Source organism: Schistocerca nitens, chromosome 12 (genome assembly GCF_023898315.1).
Source record: "Schistocerca nitens isolate TAMUIC-IGC-003100 chromosome 12, iqSchNite1.1, whole genome shotgun sequence".
Lineage (NCBI taxonomy): Eukaryota > Metazoa > Arthropoda > Insecta > Orthoptera > Acrididae > Schistocerca > Schistocerca nitens.
Genome location: NC_064625.1, coordinates 34,664,219 through 34,682,628, shown reverse-complemented (window position 1 = coordinate 34,682,628; position 18,410 = coordinate 34,664,219). Strand labels below are relative to the sequence as shown.

General features: G+C 42.6%; 1 protein-coding gene and 1 pseudogene across 1 annotated transcript in view; one reads left to right on the top strand and one right to left on the bottom strand.

The window, feature by feature from the left end:
- Nucleotides 1-5,895: 5,895 nt before the first annotated feature.
- Nucleotides 5,896-18,410, bottom strand: part of LOC126215161 (probable cytochrome P450 304a1) — a 130,464-nt gene continuing 117,949 nt past the window's right edge. The window contains exons 8-9 of the mRNA XM_049941831.1: nt 11,927-12,068; nt 5,896-7,097 (exon numbers count right to left, since the gene is read on the bottom strand). Of these exons, the coding sequence (XP_049797788.1) occupies nt 6,925-7,097; nt 11,927-12,068 (315 nt within the window). The 3' untranslated portion in view covers nt 5,896-6,924. The remainder of the gene's footprint in view (nt 7,098-11,926; nt 12,069-18,410) is intronic.
- On the top strand, nt 8,505-8,622 carry LOC126215500 (5S ribosomal RNA; annotated as a pseudogene).

Here is an 18,410-nt window from a genome sequence, read left to right as displayed (position 1 = left end):
TTTGCGCCAGTGGAGTTGTGTGGCAAGTAACTTCATCAGCTATTTTTCGGAATTACTACATTACTACATCACTAGTCGTGCGTGCGTATTATTTGTGCTTTGTTAACGCTACAACCCTTTTCTCACCTGCTGCAATACGAACGTGCTAGGAATTCACAGAAAAAAACTTTGAACCATCGTTATGCACAGGCAGCTGATATTGCAACTCGAGTGGCAACAGCGTTACGTGGTTATTTCCACTGATTCGTTCTATTTAATAGTTCAGAAATAATAGTGGAGAAGCTACACTGTTTTGTATATTCAAAAACACTGGGATTACGTAGGCTTTATATGATGTGACGAGTTTGAAACAAAATCATTTAAAAATCAATAATTATAAAATTACGAAGATATAGTGTTTAGCCTTATTTCTCGCATTCATTTTTAACAGAAAAACTGTAAACGACAAAAGGAAAGAATTTAGAGACTTTTCCCGACATATACCGATCAGAACGAGGGTAGTTATACTCAGTGGTTTTTTTCTAAAAAAAAAAAAAAAAAGGTTTGAGGGTACTCCGACATGGGATATAATGCTGCAAAAATTAGTTATAACTGAAGCTTGAGATGCCACCCGTCTGCTTCTAGCCATGACGTCATCAACATGTCGAACTAAAAAAAGAAAATGGTATCGGACTCTTCAGTTGACTTTACTCAAATGAAGCAGGAGATACCGAGAAACAGATACAAGAGAATGGGGTATCGAACACTTCAGTTCACATCACCACAAATGAAGCATGCGATTGAGCGTACGCATATCCGTTTTGCACTACCAACGCCCACTATTAGTGGTACTGGGCGAGGGCACTACATCCTTGTCGAACTGGCTGCCAGCGATTCAGTTGTGGAGAACGGTTGCTGCAACTTCTAAATGCTTGAAACAGTCAATGACATCGATTTTCCCACCAAAATCTGCATTAGTATCATTCGCATTGCAATTACCAACACGAAAAAATGAAATAAAAAATTTACGTCCGTGAAATAAATCTTTGGCACTCTTCCAAGTTCTTAACATCGTAAAAAAATTACTTTGTCGGCGAAAAAGTTTAGGGATACGCATCCCCCAGAAAAACACCACTGCTTATACTGATAATGAATTTTCGGACTTCGCATCTTCTGCCAGCTGACACGGAGACAAGAGATTTACTATTAATACAGGAGCCTGGAGAGTTTCCACACTTGTTATAAGAATGGATGTGAGAACAGAGGCAATGTCGAAACGTTCTGTTAGCCGTTTGATTTTGTTGTAGAATTATATCGTATGATGGTAGTTTTTTCTTCTTTCGGACATGAGGTAAAAAAACAGTGGCGTAAAATGTGGTTACTTGAAACAGTGGGGTAACTTGAAACGAATTGCAGTTATCTTGTTGTTAATATTGACATCATGGTGTGGGTAATATATGTGTTAGCTTTGTAAGTCATTCTGTACAACCACACAATGAGCAGCAGTTCTAGCAAGAGAATGAAGTAAACAAATGAATTTCTTACCCTTTAAAAATGTCATTTTGAGTGGAGCATTCAGCGATGCACTTGAAGCGTTGTCATGTGATGTTCACCTGGGCCAAATGATAAGAGAAATGACGAACAAAAAGAAGGAAGATAAAACGTAGCTTTCCACGAAAGGCAGAAGTTTCGAGTTAGAGTCTCGTTGATGATTTACGTTGCTGACCAGTAGTGCGCCTTATTCTTGTAGAGGTTAATATTTCCCTTATGGTTAACAATCGCAAGTGAGGTGAACAGACTTCCATCGAGCATCACCAGAACCTTACAGTAACTGAACCGTGATTTATTTTCAAAGAATATTCTTAAGAATTTATTTTATTTACTAGTGATTCATCAAGAACATTAACACATTTAATCACACTATGTAAGCATGGAAGTAGTTGCCAGGGAGCAACTGATGAAATCATAACCAAATTCCTTTTAACAAATGGGAATTTTATTTACTTTAATAGTGCTTAAAAGCATTTTTTTTAAAAAGAAACAGGTTTAAAATTATAATTAGAAAGCATTATCTAAATATCAAAGTTACAATTTATTCAGAGGCACAAAGAAACAAGTTTTGTCTGTATGAGCTTTCGGGCAGTGAACCTTGCCGCTCCCTTTTGACACGGCCGTTGTTACGACCGCTCATAACAGCCTCTGAAAGACTACACTGGTGCAAATCTGCAACACACCAGATTACTTTAAACTAAGAGTTTTAACAATTTACACAAGCACACAAACTATGCACCCCATGTAGGAGGGATGGAAATGGTACAAAACACTAACAATCAAAATATTAACCTTCCCACCGAAGGTGCAACTTGATTGTAACTTCTAAGAAAAGTCTTACAGTGAAAGGGTGGCAACTTTATATACTAAAATGATCGTTTAAATAAAAGCCCAGGAAATGCAATCTTATATAAAATTCTACAAGGTTGGCCAAACAATAGTCAAGATGCTCTACAGTACACAGATACCACCTCTCAAGATCATAGGCAATAATATCAAAGTTTTCAAAGATCAAAACATATTTCAGTTATTAGGCTGTTACACTCCAAGCAATAAATTCGTTAACACACCAAATCCGACAAACATGACAGAGGCAGCTACTAACGTTCGGTAGATTGAGAGGGAGATTACCGAACAACCCGAACCGCAGGTTGTTCTAACCCGCCCCTACTCCACAAGGGAAAAACAAAGCACCCAATTTATAAACAACCACCTTCCTGCGGGTGGGCAAACGGAGAAGAATGGTGGGACGACCCCAAAGCAAAACGGCTGGTGACCTCACCAAGAAAACAAGTAGACTTTAACCAGAGTAAATCAAACAACATATCACCAATCACTTAACTTCTAATAAACTGCAAAGCAGCGTCAGTCAAAGGGACTGTGTCTGTGATAAAATATCCACAGTCAACGTCTATCTTCAGGAGTTCTGGGAACCAGGGTGATGCAAAACTTTTTTTGATGTGTGTATTTGTTCGAGGAAATGTAAGGATGTTATTCGATCTGAAGTGTGCCAAAGTGCAGTATCAACGCCTCTACACACAGCATTCTTCTATCGCACGTCAATAAATTTCGCTCTGTGGCATTCAAACGTGTATATTTTGTAATGGAAGCCATCAAATCTATATTCAGGAGACTGGAAATTAAAATATCCTGTAATGCATCTCCTGCTCCCAGTCGGCCGCTTGATATCCTATCCCTGTTAAAAAAAGACAATTAATAATCGGTTGGATTATTTGTGACCGGCAGAAGAAGAACTCTCCAGAAAATTTGCATTCTTTATTACCTATTAGCTAGTAACGTTCTCTTCTGTGTGACATAAAATTAAATACAGGAAACATAAAACCAGTGGCCGGCTGGGGTGGCCGAGCGGTTCTGGGCGCTACAGTCTGGAAACGCGCGACCGCTACGGTCGCAGGTTCGAATCCTGCCTCGGGCATGGGTGTGTGTGATGTCCTTAGGTTAGTTAGGTTTAAGTAGTTCTAAGTTCTAGGGGACTGATGACCTCAGATGTTAAGTCCCATAGTGCTCAGAGCCATTTGAACCATAAAACCAGTAAAGGCAAGAGACAAGCAAGAGAGAACACATTTCTTCAGTCCTTAGGTCCCAACATTTTTCTATAATCTTGCTACAGCTTTCTTTACACGGCGTGCTTTCCTTTCTGCGAAAGAATCTATTACCTCATCAAAGTTCGTCAAATGTTTTGCTACATGGAAAACCAAAATTTCGTTGTCTGATACTGAAAAATCTGGTAATACGAATAGTACCCAAGACTGTTGCGGTTTCTCGATTTGATTACGTCATTTTGTCACTGTGCGCTATATAAAACGAAATAGGCCTTCCTAATATTGCACATACAATACTGTAATACACGCCAAATACGCGAGACTGTTTTGGCACAAATGGTCATTTTTAGATAGTTCATTTAGCTAAATAACACGACAGAACATAATTCACTAGTACTGAATGACATGAATTAAGAATTAAAAGCCGGCCGGTGTGGCCGTGCGGTCTAGGCGCTTCAGTCTGGAACCGCGTGACCGCTCCGGTTGCAGGTTCGAATCCTGCCTCGGGCATGGATGTGTGTGATGTCCTTAGGTTAGTTAGGTTTAAGTAGTTCTAAGTTCTAGGGGACTGATGACCTTAGATGTTAAGTCCCATAGTGCTCAGAGCCATTTGAACCATTTAAGAATTAAAACACAAAGGAATTACAGACATTGGTTGCGAGTGGCTATTGATTTAAATCAACGGCCACCGTGTCCGGATGGCACATCTGCCTAGTAAGCACGAGGCTTGGAACTGAACCCCGGTCTGGCAAAAAATTTCCAACCTTCCCCATTGATTTAAATCTATGCCTACTAGCAGCCAACGGCTGCAGTTCCATTGTGTATTAAATCTTAATACTTTTTGTGCAGATAAAACCCTTAAATAATTTTACAGTGCTTCCATGAATGGACCAGTGATCCATTCACGGAAGCAAGCAGTGATTCAGTGGTGGCAACACCGTAACGTCTGCTATGCACGTCATTAGATAGGAAGTTGCGGCAAATACTATAAATCTAAATACACCCATGGAAAGAAGATCAGATTCATTTGGTAATGGTGTACACCTAGTAGAGCTGGAATAATCTATGTTATCAACAGACACAATCCAATTTGAACCCAACACTACATCAAATAACACAGGTTTTTTTATGCATTTACCTCAGTTCTTCACTGTAACCTGCAACTTTCAAACTAAGATAGCTGGCCGGGGTGGCCGAGCGGTTCTAGGCGCTTCAGTCTGTAACCGCGCGACTGCTACGGTCGCAGGTTCGAATCCTGCCTCGGGCATGGATGTGTGTGATGTCCTTACGTTAGTTAGGTTTAAGTAGTTCCAAGTCTAGGGGACTGATGACCTCAGAAGTTAAGTCCCATAGTGCTCAGAGCCATTTGAACCATTTTTTGAAACTAAGATAGTGACATATTTCTCAACTGTTAACTCAGTTCACCATAGCTAGATGTCAGCAGCTATCGAATGACATTTTGCACAGTTATCATTTGACAGCATCTCTCTGTCACCGTGGCGTTCTGCTGCGTTGCTGGCTTGGAAATTCAGCTCATATGGTGTGTAGCAATCGTTCCGCATTCACTGTACTATCTGTGCTCCTTCCTTGCTGAAATTCCGCTTGTCTTTTGACCCATTCTGCCTGACGCACCACATATAAAATTCAGCGATGTTACATTTCTTTTCGGCTTTTTTGTGTAGTAGCCAAAAACCAGATCAATGGCACTTTAAATGTTACTGTAATTCGTGAAGTTTCTTTCAGTTTCTCATCACTTAAACCTTACCTGTGCAGTCCTGTCCCACTTTACTGAACACTTTCTGGACTTGTTCCTCTGTTGTTGCTGTTTCTGGACGACCTCCAAGTGGATCATAATCTAGAGAAGGGTAGTCATATTTGACTTCAGCTGCTAACTTCTTAACCGTTGAAATTTAAGAACAACAAATTTTATAAGATTTTACTAACTTTGGATTAATTTTCGTCATCTTTCTGTAGCAAATCTGATACTGCAGTTTATCTGTTTGCATGAGGCACGTAACTTTAAAAAGATGTATGAAGATATCTATTCCACATATCAGGTAGACTCATGCTTTATGTTATTCAACATTTACAAAGATAACAAAGCAAAATTTTACTGCTATCTTTGCACCAAAGTGATGATGCTCTTGTAAGAACAAAATAACTTTAACTGAGTGAAACTGTTATGTATATAATTCATGCTGTATGTGTTAGCAGCACATAAAGACAGTAACAAAGACAAATGCATAATAAGTGCATCATAATAATTTGATCATTGCATAGTGGTAGAACTACCTCTGCAGTCGATTTCCTTGGCAAAATAACCTAAATATATGACCACATGGTAGGAATGAAATGCATATTGTCAGACTAATAATAAAAGTATATTTTATTTAGTATCGACACAGGACAAACTAGTCCAAGGTTGTCATCACAAATTAGGAACCAGGCACTCTTTTGTGATTACATCTCTTATTATTTTCCAGACATAAAAGATAATTATTAATATGTTCCCAGTTAGCTTTTCTACTCACATACCAACTTGTACAAATTCCAGCATCATGTTAACATAATACATAGCTCGTCCATTTCCGCCAGCCAGATTCTGTTGCATGAGGTATTTATAACATTTTCATTAACAAGATAACATATTCCAATCTTAAAGAGCTGAAATACAATTAAAGCTCTTAATTTACAGAGTTATTAAGTTCTTGCGTTTTGAGCTATTAAATCTTCATTTTAATATTTGATAGTCTGTAAATATCGAAAAGTAACTAATGAAATGAATAAAGGTTCATCAATTTTAAACTGGTAATTTTACATATCAATTCATTCCATAATTAGTATTAACATTTTCACAAGGAATTTTTGTCATTCACTACAATATTTTTATGTGGAACTATTAACAAAATGTAAAAAGTAATGAGAACTGGTATTAGCAAAAAATAAATGCAAATTGTACGTTAATCATGTAACTATAACTCAGTGTGATAAAATGAATCAGCTTTTGTTTATTCATTGATGTAAGTGCGAAAAAACTACACGTGGTATCGGGTTATTCACTAATGAGAAATCGTTTTCCTTCAGAAATCGTTCAATTATCGCTCAATGTGGTAAAATGGAGCCCTTCTTTTGTTATTAAATTGATGTAATCCTACAGTAATACACGGTATCGGGTTATACACTAGTGGGGAATCGTGTTCTACAATACTACCCAACTTTGACAGTTATATTACAGCGAGCGTAAATGTTTTATAATATTTTCCCCGCATTCGACCGCGTTTTCCAATGCGATTAGCGCCATCCGTGTAGAACGGTGTACGTCACTTGTTTTTCAGCGAGCTTCGAAGCGCGCCCAGAAGGAGGGATGAGTCTCCACGTTGCCTGGGATGTTGCAGCCCAGAGGCGGCACGCCGTCAGCCGTGAGGGTGAAGCTCTGCAGTAGCGTGCTGAACGCCAGGAACATGGTCTGGCGGACGAACGTCTCGCCCGCGCACAGCCGCTTGCCTGCAACACACACGGGAGGGCGCTCACACACTATACGATGCATCTATAGTTCGATTCTTTTATCTTTGGCGGCTCGCGCATGCCCGCCCAGACGCGGGAGATTGCTGCGTTGCCAGTTGCACGCGCCAAGAGAAGCAGCGCCATAGTATAGTATAGTTCGCAAACTTACGTTTGGGGGAGGGGGGGGGGGGGGGGAGCGCGCAGTTTATGAAGTAAAGCCACCACGGCCGCATTAACCCTTTCGCTCCTTCAGAGACGTGCTCCACGCATTCCGCGTTGTGCGCGATTTTGTCATCACTGCACTGCTCGCCTGTGCAGACTTATGGTGTTCCGACTGCTTTGACACACTCATCATTCGATTTCACAAAAACTATTTGGCCAAAAAATTTGATTTTTACACATCTTCTTGACCGATACCTTCCCCCCATAAATGACTTAATTTTGTTTCGATGTTCAACGCAGTTACTGTGCAGCATTAAATTTAGTAAACCATTGCACGAAATTTTGAAGAGTTTGCAGAGGTAAAAGTCCACAGAGTATACTTTCCGTATGGTCGATTTTAGTTGCCACTAGAAATTTCAAAAAATTACATTCAAACGAATAAAATTCAAGAAGTAAGACACTTTGATATTGATTTTAAATAAAGAAAATATTAAGCTCCGAACAAGATTTGAACTTTTTTTTTTTTGTAACGTATATAAACTCTTATTTACAATTTTTAACAATGACAGATTTTCACATGAAATGATGTGCTTGATTATTGAACGGTGAAGTACGTTTTCTCGTTTCTGTTCTGAGTGTTATTTTAATGCCCTTTTGCTTAGCAGCCAAACACCTTACAAATTACGTTAGCACAGCTCGTCGTTTAGTAGAATTCCTGGAGTACATTAAAGCATCACCCTTAAATACTGACAAAAACTGTCGGTATGACTATGAATTACTCACGTTTCGTCGAAGTACAGTAGGGAATAAACAATTGTCGCTGTTCTTTACTGCAAAAAAGCGGTTAGTGAGAATGAATTTCCTTGCTATCGCCTGAATTAGGAGGCTTATTGCTTGTTTGGTTTGATTAATTAATAGAATATGAAGGAGTTGGTATAAAGAATGCTTTTTCCAAATTTTCTTTTATAGAAAGTCTGCTATCAAAACATTGCTTTTGTTCAATTACTTTATTTATGAGTGAACGTTTCTAAAACTGAAGACACTCCTCCGTGCTCTGCACTGCAGTCGAGCTCTGGCAACGTTGTTCTCTGTTCATTGGCTGATTGTGTTTTGTGACGTCAGATGTGCAGAACGAACCTAAACTCTGCCGCCGTCGTAAATGACGCGCACTTTAGTACAAGGAAGACACCGCAAATTTTTAGAATGCCATGTTCCAAAAAAAAAAAAAATGTTTCATATATGTCAGGCAACGGCCTTGCCGCAGTGGCTACACCGGTTCCCGTGAGATTACCGAAGTTAAGCGCTGTCGGGCGTGGTCGGCACTTGGATGGGTGACCATCCAGGCCGCCATGCGCTGTTGCCATTTCTCGGGGTGCACTCAGCCTCGTGATGCTAATTGAGGAGCTACTCGACCGAATAGTAGCGGATTCGGTCAAGAATACCATCATAACGACCGGGAGAGCGGTGTGCTGACCCCACGCCCCTCCTATCCGCATCCTCCTCCAAGGATGACACAGCGGTCGTATGGTCCCAGTAGGGCACTCTTAGCCTGAAGACTGAGTGCTTTTTTCGTATATGACAATTACACGGTGACAATTATTGTACTATACGAAATAAAATCGTCATAACTTCTGAACGGTTTGCGTTAGGACGTTCAAACTGCACAGCTCGCCGCGGGGCATGATGGGAGTTAGTACACGCAATATGGTTTGGTTTAGCAACGAAGCCGACTTTCATTTGGATAGGTTCGACAATAAGCAGATTTAGAAAACATCGTTCTGGTGAAACACAACTAGCTCTTTACTCGCACAAAGTGTTGAGTGTTACTGAAAAGGGATTTCAAATTCATTCCGTATTTCTAGATTTCTGGAAGGCTTTTGACACTGTACCATACAAGCAACTTGTCGTGAAATAGTGTGCTTCAGTTATGTGACTGGATTCGAGATTTCCTGTCTGAGAGATCACAGTTAGTAGTAATCGACGGGAAGTCATCGAGTAAAGCAGAAGTGATTTCTCGCGTTCCCCAAGGTAGTGTTGTAGACCCGTTGCTGTCCCTTATCTATATAAACTATTTGGGAGACAATCTGAACAGCCGACTCAGATTGTTTGCAGATGAGTGTCGTTTATCGCCGGCCGGAGTGGCCGAGCGGTTCTAGGCGCTACAGTCTGGAACCGCGCGACCGCTACGGTCGCAGGTTCGAATCCTGCCTCGGGCATGGATGTGTGTGATGTCCTTAGGTTAGTTAGATTTAAGTAGTTCTAAGTTCTAGGGGACTGATGACCTCAGAAGTCCCATAGTGCTCAGAGCCATTTGAACCATTTGTCGTTTATCAACTAGTAAAATTATCGTAATATCAAAACTAATTGCAAAACGATTTAGAAAAGATATCTGTATAGTGCGAAAATTGGCAGTTGACCCTAAATAACGAAAAGTGTGAGGTCATCCACACGAGTGCTAAAAGGAATTCGTTAAACTTCGGTTACACGATAAGTCATTCAAAGCTAATGGATGTAAATTCAACTAAATACCTAGGAATTACAATCAACTTCAATTGGAAAGAACACATAGAAAATGTTATGGGGAAGGCTGACCAATGACTGCGTTTATTGACAGGTCATTTAGAAAATGTAATAGGTCTTCTAGAGCAGGGGTTCCCAACAAAATTTTCTTTAGGACCCCCTCATCGAGCATGATTGGTACCTTGTCATATCACAGTACCTAAAAAAGCCAAATTAAGTCTTTTTATACGTTTTCTATTTTTGGTACTTAGAAACAACATTGACATATTCATTATTGAAAAAATATTGAGCTTAAAAGTTTTTCAATTTAGCCATCTTTGTTATTGTTAAATTTTTGATTATTGCTCAAAATCTTTGTCTTCAAATCACGCAGTCTAACGGCATACAACAGAACTATTTGCCTCTATCTAATTCCTTTGCGCTAGAGTGTGCTAGTATCAGTTGGCTCTAGGAAGACGCCAGACGCAGAAGTTAGCGTTCGCTAAAGCCCTGCTCATGCAGGAAGCGGCCAAAACAAAAAATCTGTTATCATACGAAATATATTTAATATATTTTTTATTTTAATAGCATCTTGCGGACCCTCTGGCATAGCTCGCAGACCCCTGGGGGTCCGCGGACCATCTGTTGGGAACCACTGTACTAGAGAGACTGCCTACACTACGCTTCTCCGTCCTCTTTTAGAATACTGCTGCGCGGTGTGGGATACTTAGCAGATAGGATTGACTGTGTACATCTAAAAAGTTCAAATAAGGGTAGCACGTTTTGTATTATCGCGTAATAGGTGAGAGAGTGTCACTGGGGTGGACATCATTAAAACAAAAGCGTTTTTCGTTGCGGTGGAATCTTCTCACGAAAATCACCAACTTTCTCCTCCGAAAGGGAAAATATTTTGTTGACGCCGACCTACATAGGACAAATGATCACCATAATTAAATAAGGGAAATCAGTTCCACATGGAAAGATATAGGTGTTTGTTTCTTCCGCGCACTATACCAGATTGGAATATTAGAAAACTGTGAAGGTGGTTCGATGAAGCCTCTGCCAGGCACTTAAATGTGACTTGCAGAGTATGCAGGTAGATATAGACATGTCGTTGAAGCAAAACTGGCGCATTTGGGGGACCGAGAATTCGCATGTCGCGATCTAGAAGTCGTTTCACCCTCAACTGTATGGTGTGCAGTGTCCAGTCACAGAATTATCGGTGCGATATTCCTCTATGGCACGGTGACTACCGAACGGTACGTGAAGATTTTGGAAGATGATTTCATCCCTATTATCCAGAGTGACCCTGATTTCGACAAGGTATGGTTCACGCAAGACGGAGCTCGACCCCATCGAAGCAGGAGAGTGTTTGATGTCCTGGAGGAGCACTTTGGGAACCGCAATCTGGCTCTGGGGTACGCAGAGGCCACTAGCATGGTCCTCGAGTGGCCGCCATACTCTCCGGATCTAAACCCGTGCGGCTACTTTTTGTGGGGCTATATTAAAGAGAAGGTGCACAGCAATAACCCCAACACCATTACTGAGCTGAACAAAGCCTTTCAGGAGGCCATCGACAGCATAGATGTTCCAACACTTCAGCGGGTCATGCAGTATTTCGCTATTCATGTGCGCCACATCATCGCCAATGCTGGCTGCTCTTTTTTTTTTTTAATTTTAAATCGTCATGGGAAGATTGGCTTAGAACTGCATTTGGTAAAGAAGCCCTATCTAAAACAACAGTTTACAATTACTACAGGACATGAATTTCGTGAAGACACTGTAGTTACCAGTGTTCGACCAATGCTTGAAGATCGACGCACATCTTGATGATGACACGAAAAATCTTTGTTGTCAATGGATTATAAATAAACTGACTTCCGCTCAAAAACAACAGTGCACTGATTGGTGCAGAAAAACTGTGAAAAAAGTCCAAGGCTGCACTTCATATTAAGATTGGAACATCATTACTGGCGATGAATTTGGGTTCCTTCTTATGATCCTGAAAAGAAAAGTCTGTTGTCAGCTCAGTGGCTTTTCCGAACAGAGCTTAAGCCTGTAAAGGTCAGCAGTGCTCGTAGGAAGACGGTTGAAGGCATTTTGTGCACACTCTGAAGGTTTAGGAGGTAACAAGAAAATGGTCCGAGGCAGGGGACAGTAACACTTACCAGCACCAAACGGCAAGCTGAAGTCTTTCCTGCAGAGCTGTCCATTCTCGTCCAGAAACCTCTCCGGTCTGAAGTTGTCCGGGTCGCCCCACAGGTCCTTGTCCATGTGCATGCTCCACAAGCAGGTTATGACCACACTGCCCTGCAACACGACAACCACACGTCTCACTACGACCTTCCTGGTGGAAAACAAGTACTGTCTGATACGAGCGGTTCATATATAGGCACAACTTCCTTTATTCATATATATAAATAGGGTGTTTCACTAAATGTGTTTGCCTCTTTAAGTTACGAAGTAATAGGCGACGGAAATATTTATTGCGGTAGGTCACCATAAGACACATTCCACTGTCTGCAGAGTTATGGACATAGTTTATTGCGTTATTATCCAAAGAGTTACAGCAAAAAGATACATTTTTTAAAAAAATGGATCAATAGTTGTTTCTATCATGCACCGGAATCAGTAACACCAGCTGTGTATACATCAATTTAAATTACATTCCTATCACTTTTAGTTTGGGAGCTATAACCCTTCAAAGTTTCAGGGGCAGATACCACACGCTGTACATAATACATGGCTGTGTGGTGGGTGATGGATGTTCTGGCGGTGGGAAGTTGATTTAAATGAGATGTTCAAATGTGGGTCCATGTTTCTGAATGCACATTGCAATGCGCCTTCTAAAGGATCTACGGACGAGATGTAACATCGCCGGTGTCACGGAGCAACACGCGTCCTCGATGTGCCATTTTAGATCATCTGGGGATGTGGGCTCAGTGACATAAACACGATCCTTTAGATATCCCCACAAAAATAAATCTAATGGTGTTAAATCGGGCGACCTTGCGGGCCATGAACGAGGACCATGGCGCCCCAACCACCTTACTGCAATCCTGTTGTTTAGTTCTTCCACAACAGCACACGCAGAATGGGCTGGGTGACCATCGTGCTGCACCCACATATGGACTGCCGTGTGTAGACACACATGTTCAAAGAGACCACCCAAACTGTCGACTACAAACGCGCGATATAACTCACCTGTCAGCGTACCTGGGAAGTAGTGTGGACCGATGATTTCGTCCCCAAGGATTCCACACCATACATTAACAGACCATCTACGTTGGCGGTCGACAGATCGTACCCACCGAGGATTGTCTGCGGCCCAGTAGTGCACTTTATGGCGATTCACTGCACCATAATTTGTGATCATGGGCTCATCAGAGAACATAACACCTTGTAAAGACTCCAGCGTGAAGTTACGAATGGCCCATTCACAGAATCGTTCCCATGCAACTCCTGGGTCAGTGACAGGCGGTACGGGTGAAACCTATGGCCGAGTACTATACGCCACACAGATGTGAGACTGACACCAGCGACTGCAGCAACGGCTCGTAAGCTGACATGAGGCTCGCGGTGTGCTGCAGCTAAAACAAACACCTCCGTCTCCCCACTTCTTGCAGTTCTTCGTCTGTTACTGCGGCGCGTTACCAAGCTGTTTCCCGAAGTCGTTGTTCGGCACGTAAGAACGAAATGGCTGCCGGAGCTCTTCGCCTCCGATATCTCAGGGCGTATGCCATGGCTGCTTCAGTGGCATCGTGTCGGCACTCGCCGAGCATCAGCAACATGTCAACGTACTCATTGTTCGTGTATGCCATCTTCATCCGATGTCGGTAACTGTGGTATATTGAGCCCCGTTTGTTTGAGTGGCTCGAACCGTCGGGTGTACGGCCGTGTGCGGCGACAGTCAGCAGTCTAACAGCGCATCGAGCAAGCTTCTCACTCCGTTACAACTCGGCCGCACCACATTTAGAAGGCGCATTGCGTTATGCGCTGCGTGTGTGGTATCTGCCCCTGAAACTTTGAAGGGCTGTAGCTCCCAAACTAAAAGTGATAGGAATGTAATTTAAAATTATGTATACGCAGTTGGTGTTACTGGTTCCAGTGTATGATAGAAACAATGTATTGTTCAATTTAAAAATTTGTATCTTTTTGCTGTAACTCTTTGGATAATAACACAATAAACTATGTTCATAGCTCCGCAGACAGTGTAACGTTTCTTATGGTGACCTGCCGCAATAAATATTTCCGTCGCCCATTACTTCGTAACTTTCAGAGATAAACACATTTAGTGAAACACACTATATATATATATATATATATATATATATATATATATATATATATATATATATATATATATATCCGCAGTGATATCTCTGGTAGTGGTCTCGAATTTGTAATCAATGCGCTTTTGCACAGGACATAGATAAACAGTGTGAGAGTTGAATGTTTTGTTTTGTCGGTTGCAGTTTAAAATGAATGCAAAATATCTGAATGTTTTGTTTTGTCGGTTGCAGTTTAAAATGAATGCAAAATATCTGGAGCGTGACGAGGGAGTCATCCTTGTAAATCATCCAAAGGAACCAAAGCTTTCATATGTTGCTGCTGCTAAAATTCTTAGAAAGTCAAAGACATTCGTTGCGAAGTGGGTCAGACGTTATTTAGAGTTTGGAAACGTGGATGATTTACCGGAGAGAGGGCTATGGTGCGAAGCTATAATCGATAATGGCGGTGATTGGACTAACTATTAGATAACTGTGCAATTAGTAATAACATGTATTTTCATGTAAACATATATTTATAATAGTGTCTTTTTATTTCATACAGATAACGGCGCATACTTTCTTGTGGAACTGACTATTACATGTTGCAAACGACAGATGCATGTGGACTAGTACATTCCAATTTTTCAGATTTGTGAAAAGCATTCAGAATTGTAGTAAATTGCCGAAAACTGACCAAGATACAATCTTACGGACTGTATTCACAAATATGTGATTGGCTCTTAAAATAGTTGACTAACAGCAACCAGTACGTTACGCTGGAAGGAGAATGTTCTGCAGGAACGGAACTAACATCGGGTGTGTCCGAAAGTAGCATAATAAGACCTCTGATGTTTTCAACATACATGAATAATTTAACAGACAGGATCAACAATATTACAAGATTATTTACCACTACCGCCGTTGTTCAGGAAAGTACCATCGTTGGACGATTCTAAGGAATTGCAAAAAGCCTTGGATAAAATTTCCACTTAGTATTATGAGTGGCAACATTCTTTAAATGAGGATAACATTTAGCAACACCTGCAACAAAGGGAAAGAAACATACAAGATGGTCTGAAACAGTCTGAGAAGCTTGTAAGAACATTGCACGGTAGGTTGTGCTGAAAATCAAATGGCTCTGAGCACTATGGGACTTAACATCTGAGGTCATCACTCCCCTAGAACTTAGAACTACTTAAACCTAACCAACCTAAGGACATCAGAAATATTCATGCTCGAGGCAGGATTCGAACCTGTGACCGTACCGGTCGCGCGGTTCCAGACTGAAGCGCCTAGAACCGCTTGGCCACTCCGGCCGGCGGTTGTGCTGAGAAATAATTATTAATAAAAAAAATTCGATACGTTGCATTTATAGCGAATGTCTCGCCCAGCGCTAAGACCCAAGCAAAAAAAAAGAAAAAAAAAGTTCAAATGTGTGTGAAATCTTATGGGACTTAACTGCTAAGGTCATCAGTCCCTAAGCTTACACACTACTTAGCCTAAATTATCCTAAGGACAAACACACACACCCATGCCCGAGGGAGGACTCGAACCTCCGCCGGGACCAGCCGTATAGTCCATGACTGCAGCGCCCCTGACCGCTCGGCTAATCCCGCGCGGCTGAGACCCAAGCGACTGGAAAAAAGGGCAGGTGACCCCTTATGTAAGAAGGGTAAAAGAACTGACCTGCCCAATTACAGCCCAATATCCCTAACACCGGTCTGCTGCAGAAAACTTGAACATATTCTCAGTTATGGTTATAGAAAGTATCGTCGTGAGGCACCCAGCTTGCCATTTTCTCAGATGTTGTTGTTGTTGTGGTCTTCAGTCCAGAGACTGGTTTGATGCAGCTCTCCATGCTACTCTATCCTGTGCAAGATTCTTCATCTCCCAGTACCTACTGCAACGTACATCCTTCTGAATCTGTTTAGTGTATTCATCTCTTGGTCTCCCTCTACGATTTTTACCCTCCACGCTGCCCTCCAGTACTAAATTGGTGATCCCTTGATGCGTCAGAATATGCCCTACCAACCGATCCATTCTTCTAGTCAAGTTGTGCCAAAAATTTCTCTTCTCTCCAATTCAATTCAATATCTCCTCATTAGTTATGTGATCTACCCATCTAATCTTCAGCACTCTCTGTAGCACCATATTTCGAAAGCTTGTATTCTCTTCTTGTCTAAACTATTTATGGTCCACGTTTCACTTCCATACATGGCTACACTCCACACAAATACTTTCAGAAACAACTTCCTGACACTTAAATCTATACTCGATGTTAACAAATTTCTCTTCTTCATAAATGATTTCCTTGCCATTGCCAGTCTACATTTTATATCCTCTCTACTTCGACCATCATCAGTTATTTTGCTCCCCAAATAGCAAAACTCCTTTACTACTTCAAGCGTCTCATTTCGTAATCTAATTCCTGCAGCATCATCCGATGATGATATAATACGAAGTATGGATGAAGGGCTGCAGTCATTCCATATTTCAAGATTTTCGAAAAGCGTTTGACGCGGTATCCCATTGCAGACTGTTAACGAAGGTATGAAGCATACAGAATAGGCTCGCAGATATTTGAGTGGGACGAAGATTTCTTTTATAGAACCAGTGTGTTTTCCTCGATGATGAGTGTTCATCAGATACAAACAAGGGTATCAACAGGATGATGATGATGATGATGTTTGGTTTGTGGGTCGCTCAACGTCGCGGTTATCAGCGCCCGTACAAATTTCCAGTCTTTCGACAGTCCAGCTTGCCATTTCCCGAATGATGATGAAATGATGAGGACAACACAAACACCCAGTCCGCGGACGGAGAAAATCCCCGACCCGGCCGGGAATCGAACCCGGAACCCCGTAAGTATCGTCACGAGTGCCCCAGGGAAGTATAATAGGACGGCTATTATTTTCTACACTCCTGGAAATTGAAATAAGAACACCGTGAATTCATTGTCCTAGGAAGGGGAAACTTTATTGACACATTCCTGGGGTCAGATACACCACATGATCACACTGACAGAACCACAGGCACATAGACACAGGCAACAGAGCATGCACAATGTCGGCACTAGTACAGTGTATATCCACCTTTCGCAGCAATGCAGGCTGCTATTCTCCCATGGAGACGATCGTAGAGATGCTGGATGTAGTCCTGTGGAACGGCTTGCCATGCCATTTCCACCTGGCGCCTCAGTTGGACCAGCGTTCGTGCTGGACGTGCAGACCGCGTGAGACGACGCTTCATCCAGTCCCAAACATGCTCAATGGGGGACAGATCCGGAGATCTTGCTGGCCAGGGTAGTTGACTTACACCTTCTAGAGCACGTTGGGTGGCACGGGATACATGGGGACGTGCATTGTCCTGTTGGAACAGCAAGTTCCCTTGCCGGTCTAGGAATGGTAGAACGATGGGTTCGATGACGGTTTGGATGTACCGTGCACTATTCAGTGTCCCCTCGACGATCACCAGTGGTGTACGGCCAGTGTAGGAGATCGCTCCCCACACCATGATGCCGGGTGTTGGCCCTGTGTGCCTCGGTCGTATGCAGTCCTGATTGTGGCGCTCACCTGCACGGCGCCAAACACGCATACGACCATCATTGGCACCAAGGCAGAAGCGACTCTCATCGCTGAAGACGACACGTCTCCATTCGTCCCTCCATTCACGCCTGTCGCGACACCACTGGAGGCGGGCTGCACGATGTTGGGGCGTGAGCGGAAGACGGCCTAACGGTGTGCGGGACCGTAGCCCAGCTTCAGGGAGACGGTTGCGAATGGTCCTCGCCGATACCCCAGGAGCAACAGTGTCCCTAATTTGCTGGGAAGTGGCGGTGCGGTCCCCTACGGCACTGCGTAGGATCCTACGGTCTTGGCGTGCATCCGTGCGTCGCTGCGGTCCGGTCCCAGGTCGACGGGCACGTGCACCTTCCGCCGACCACTGGCGACAACATCGATGTACTGTGGAGACCTCACGCCCCACGTGTTGAGCAATTCGGCGGTACGTCCACCCGGCCTCCCGCATGCCCACTATACGCCCTCGCTCAAAGTCCGTCAACTGCACATACGGTTCACGTCCACGCTGTCGCGGCATGCTACCAGTGTTAAAGACTGCGATGGAGATCCGTATGCCACGGCAAACTGGCTGACACTGACGGCGGCGGTGCACAAATGCTGCGCAGCTAGCGCCATTCGACGGCCAACACCGCGGTTCCTGGTGTGTCCGCTGTGGCGTGCGTGTGATCATTGCTTGTACAGCCCTCTCGCAGTGTCCGGAGCAAGTATGGTGGGTCTGACACACCGGTGTCAATGTGTTCTTTTTTCCATTTCCAGGAGTGTATTTACGTAAATGATATGGCGGACAGGGTGGGCAGAAATCT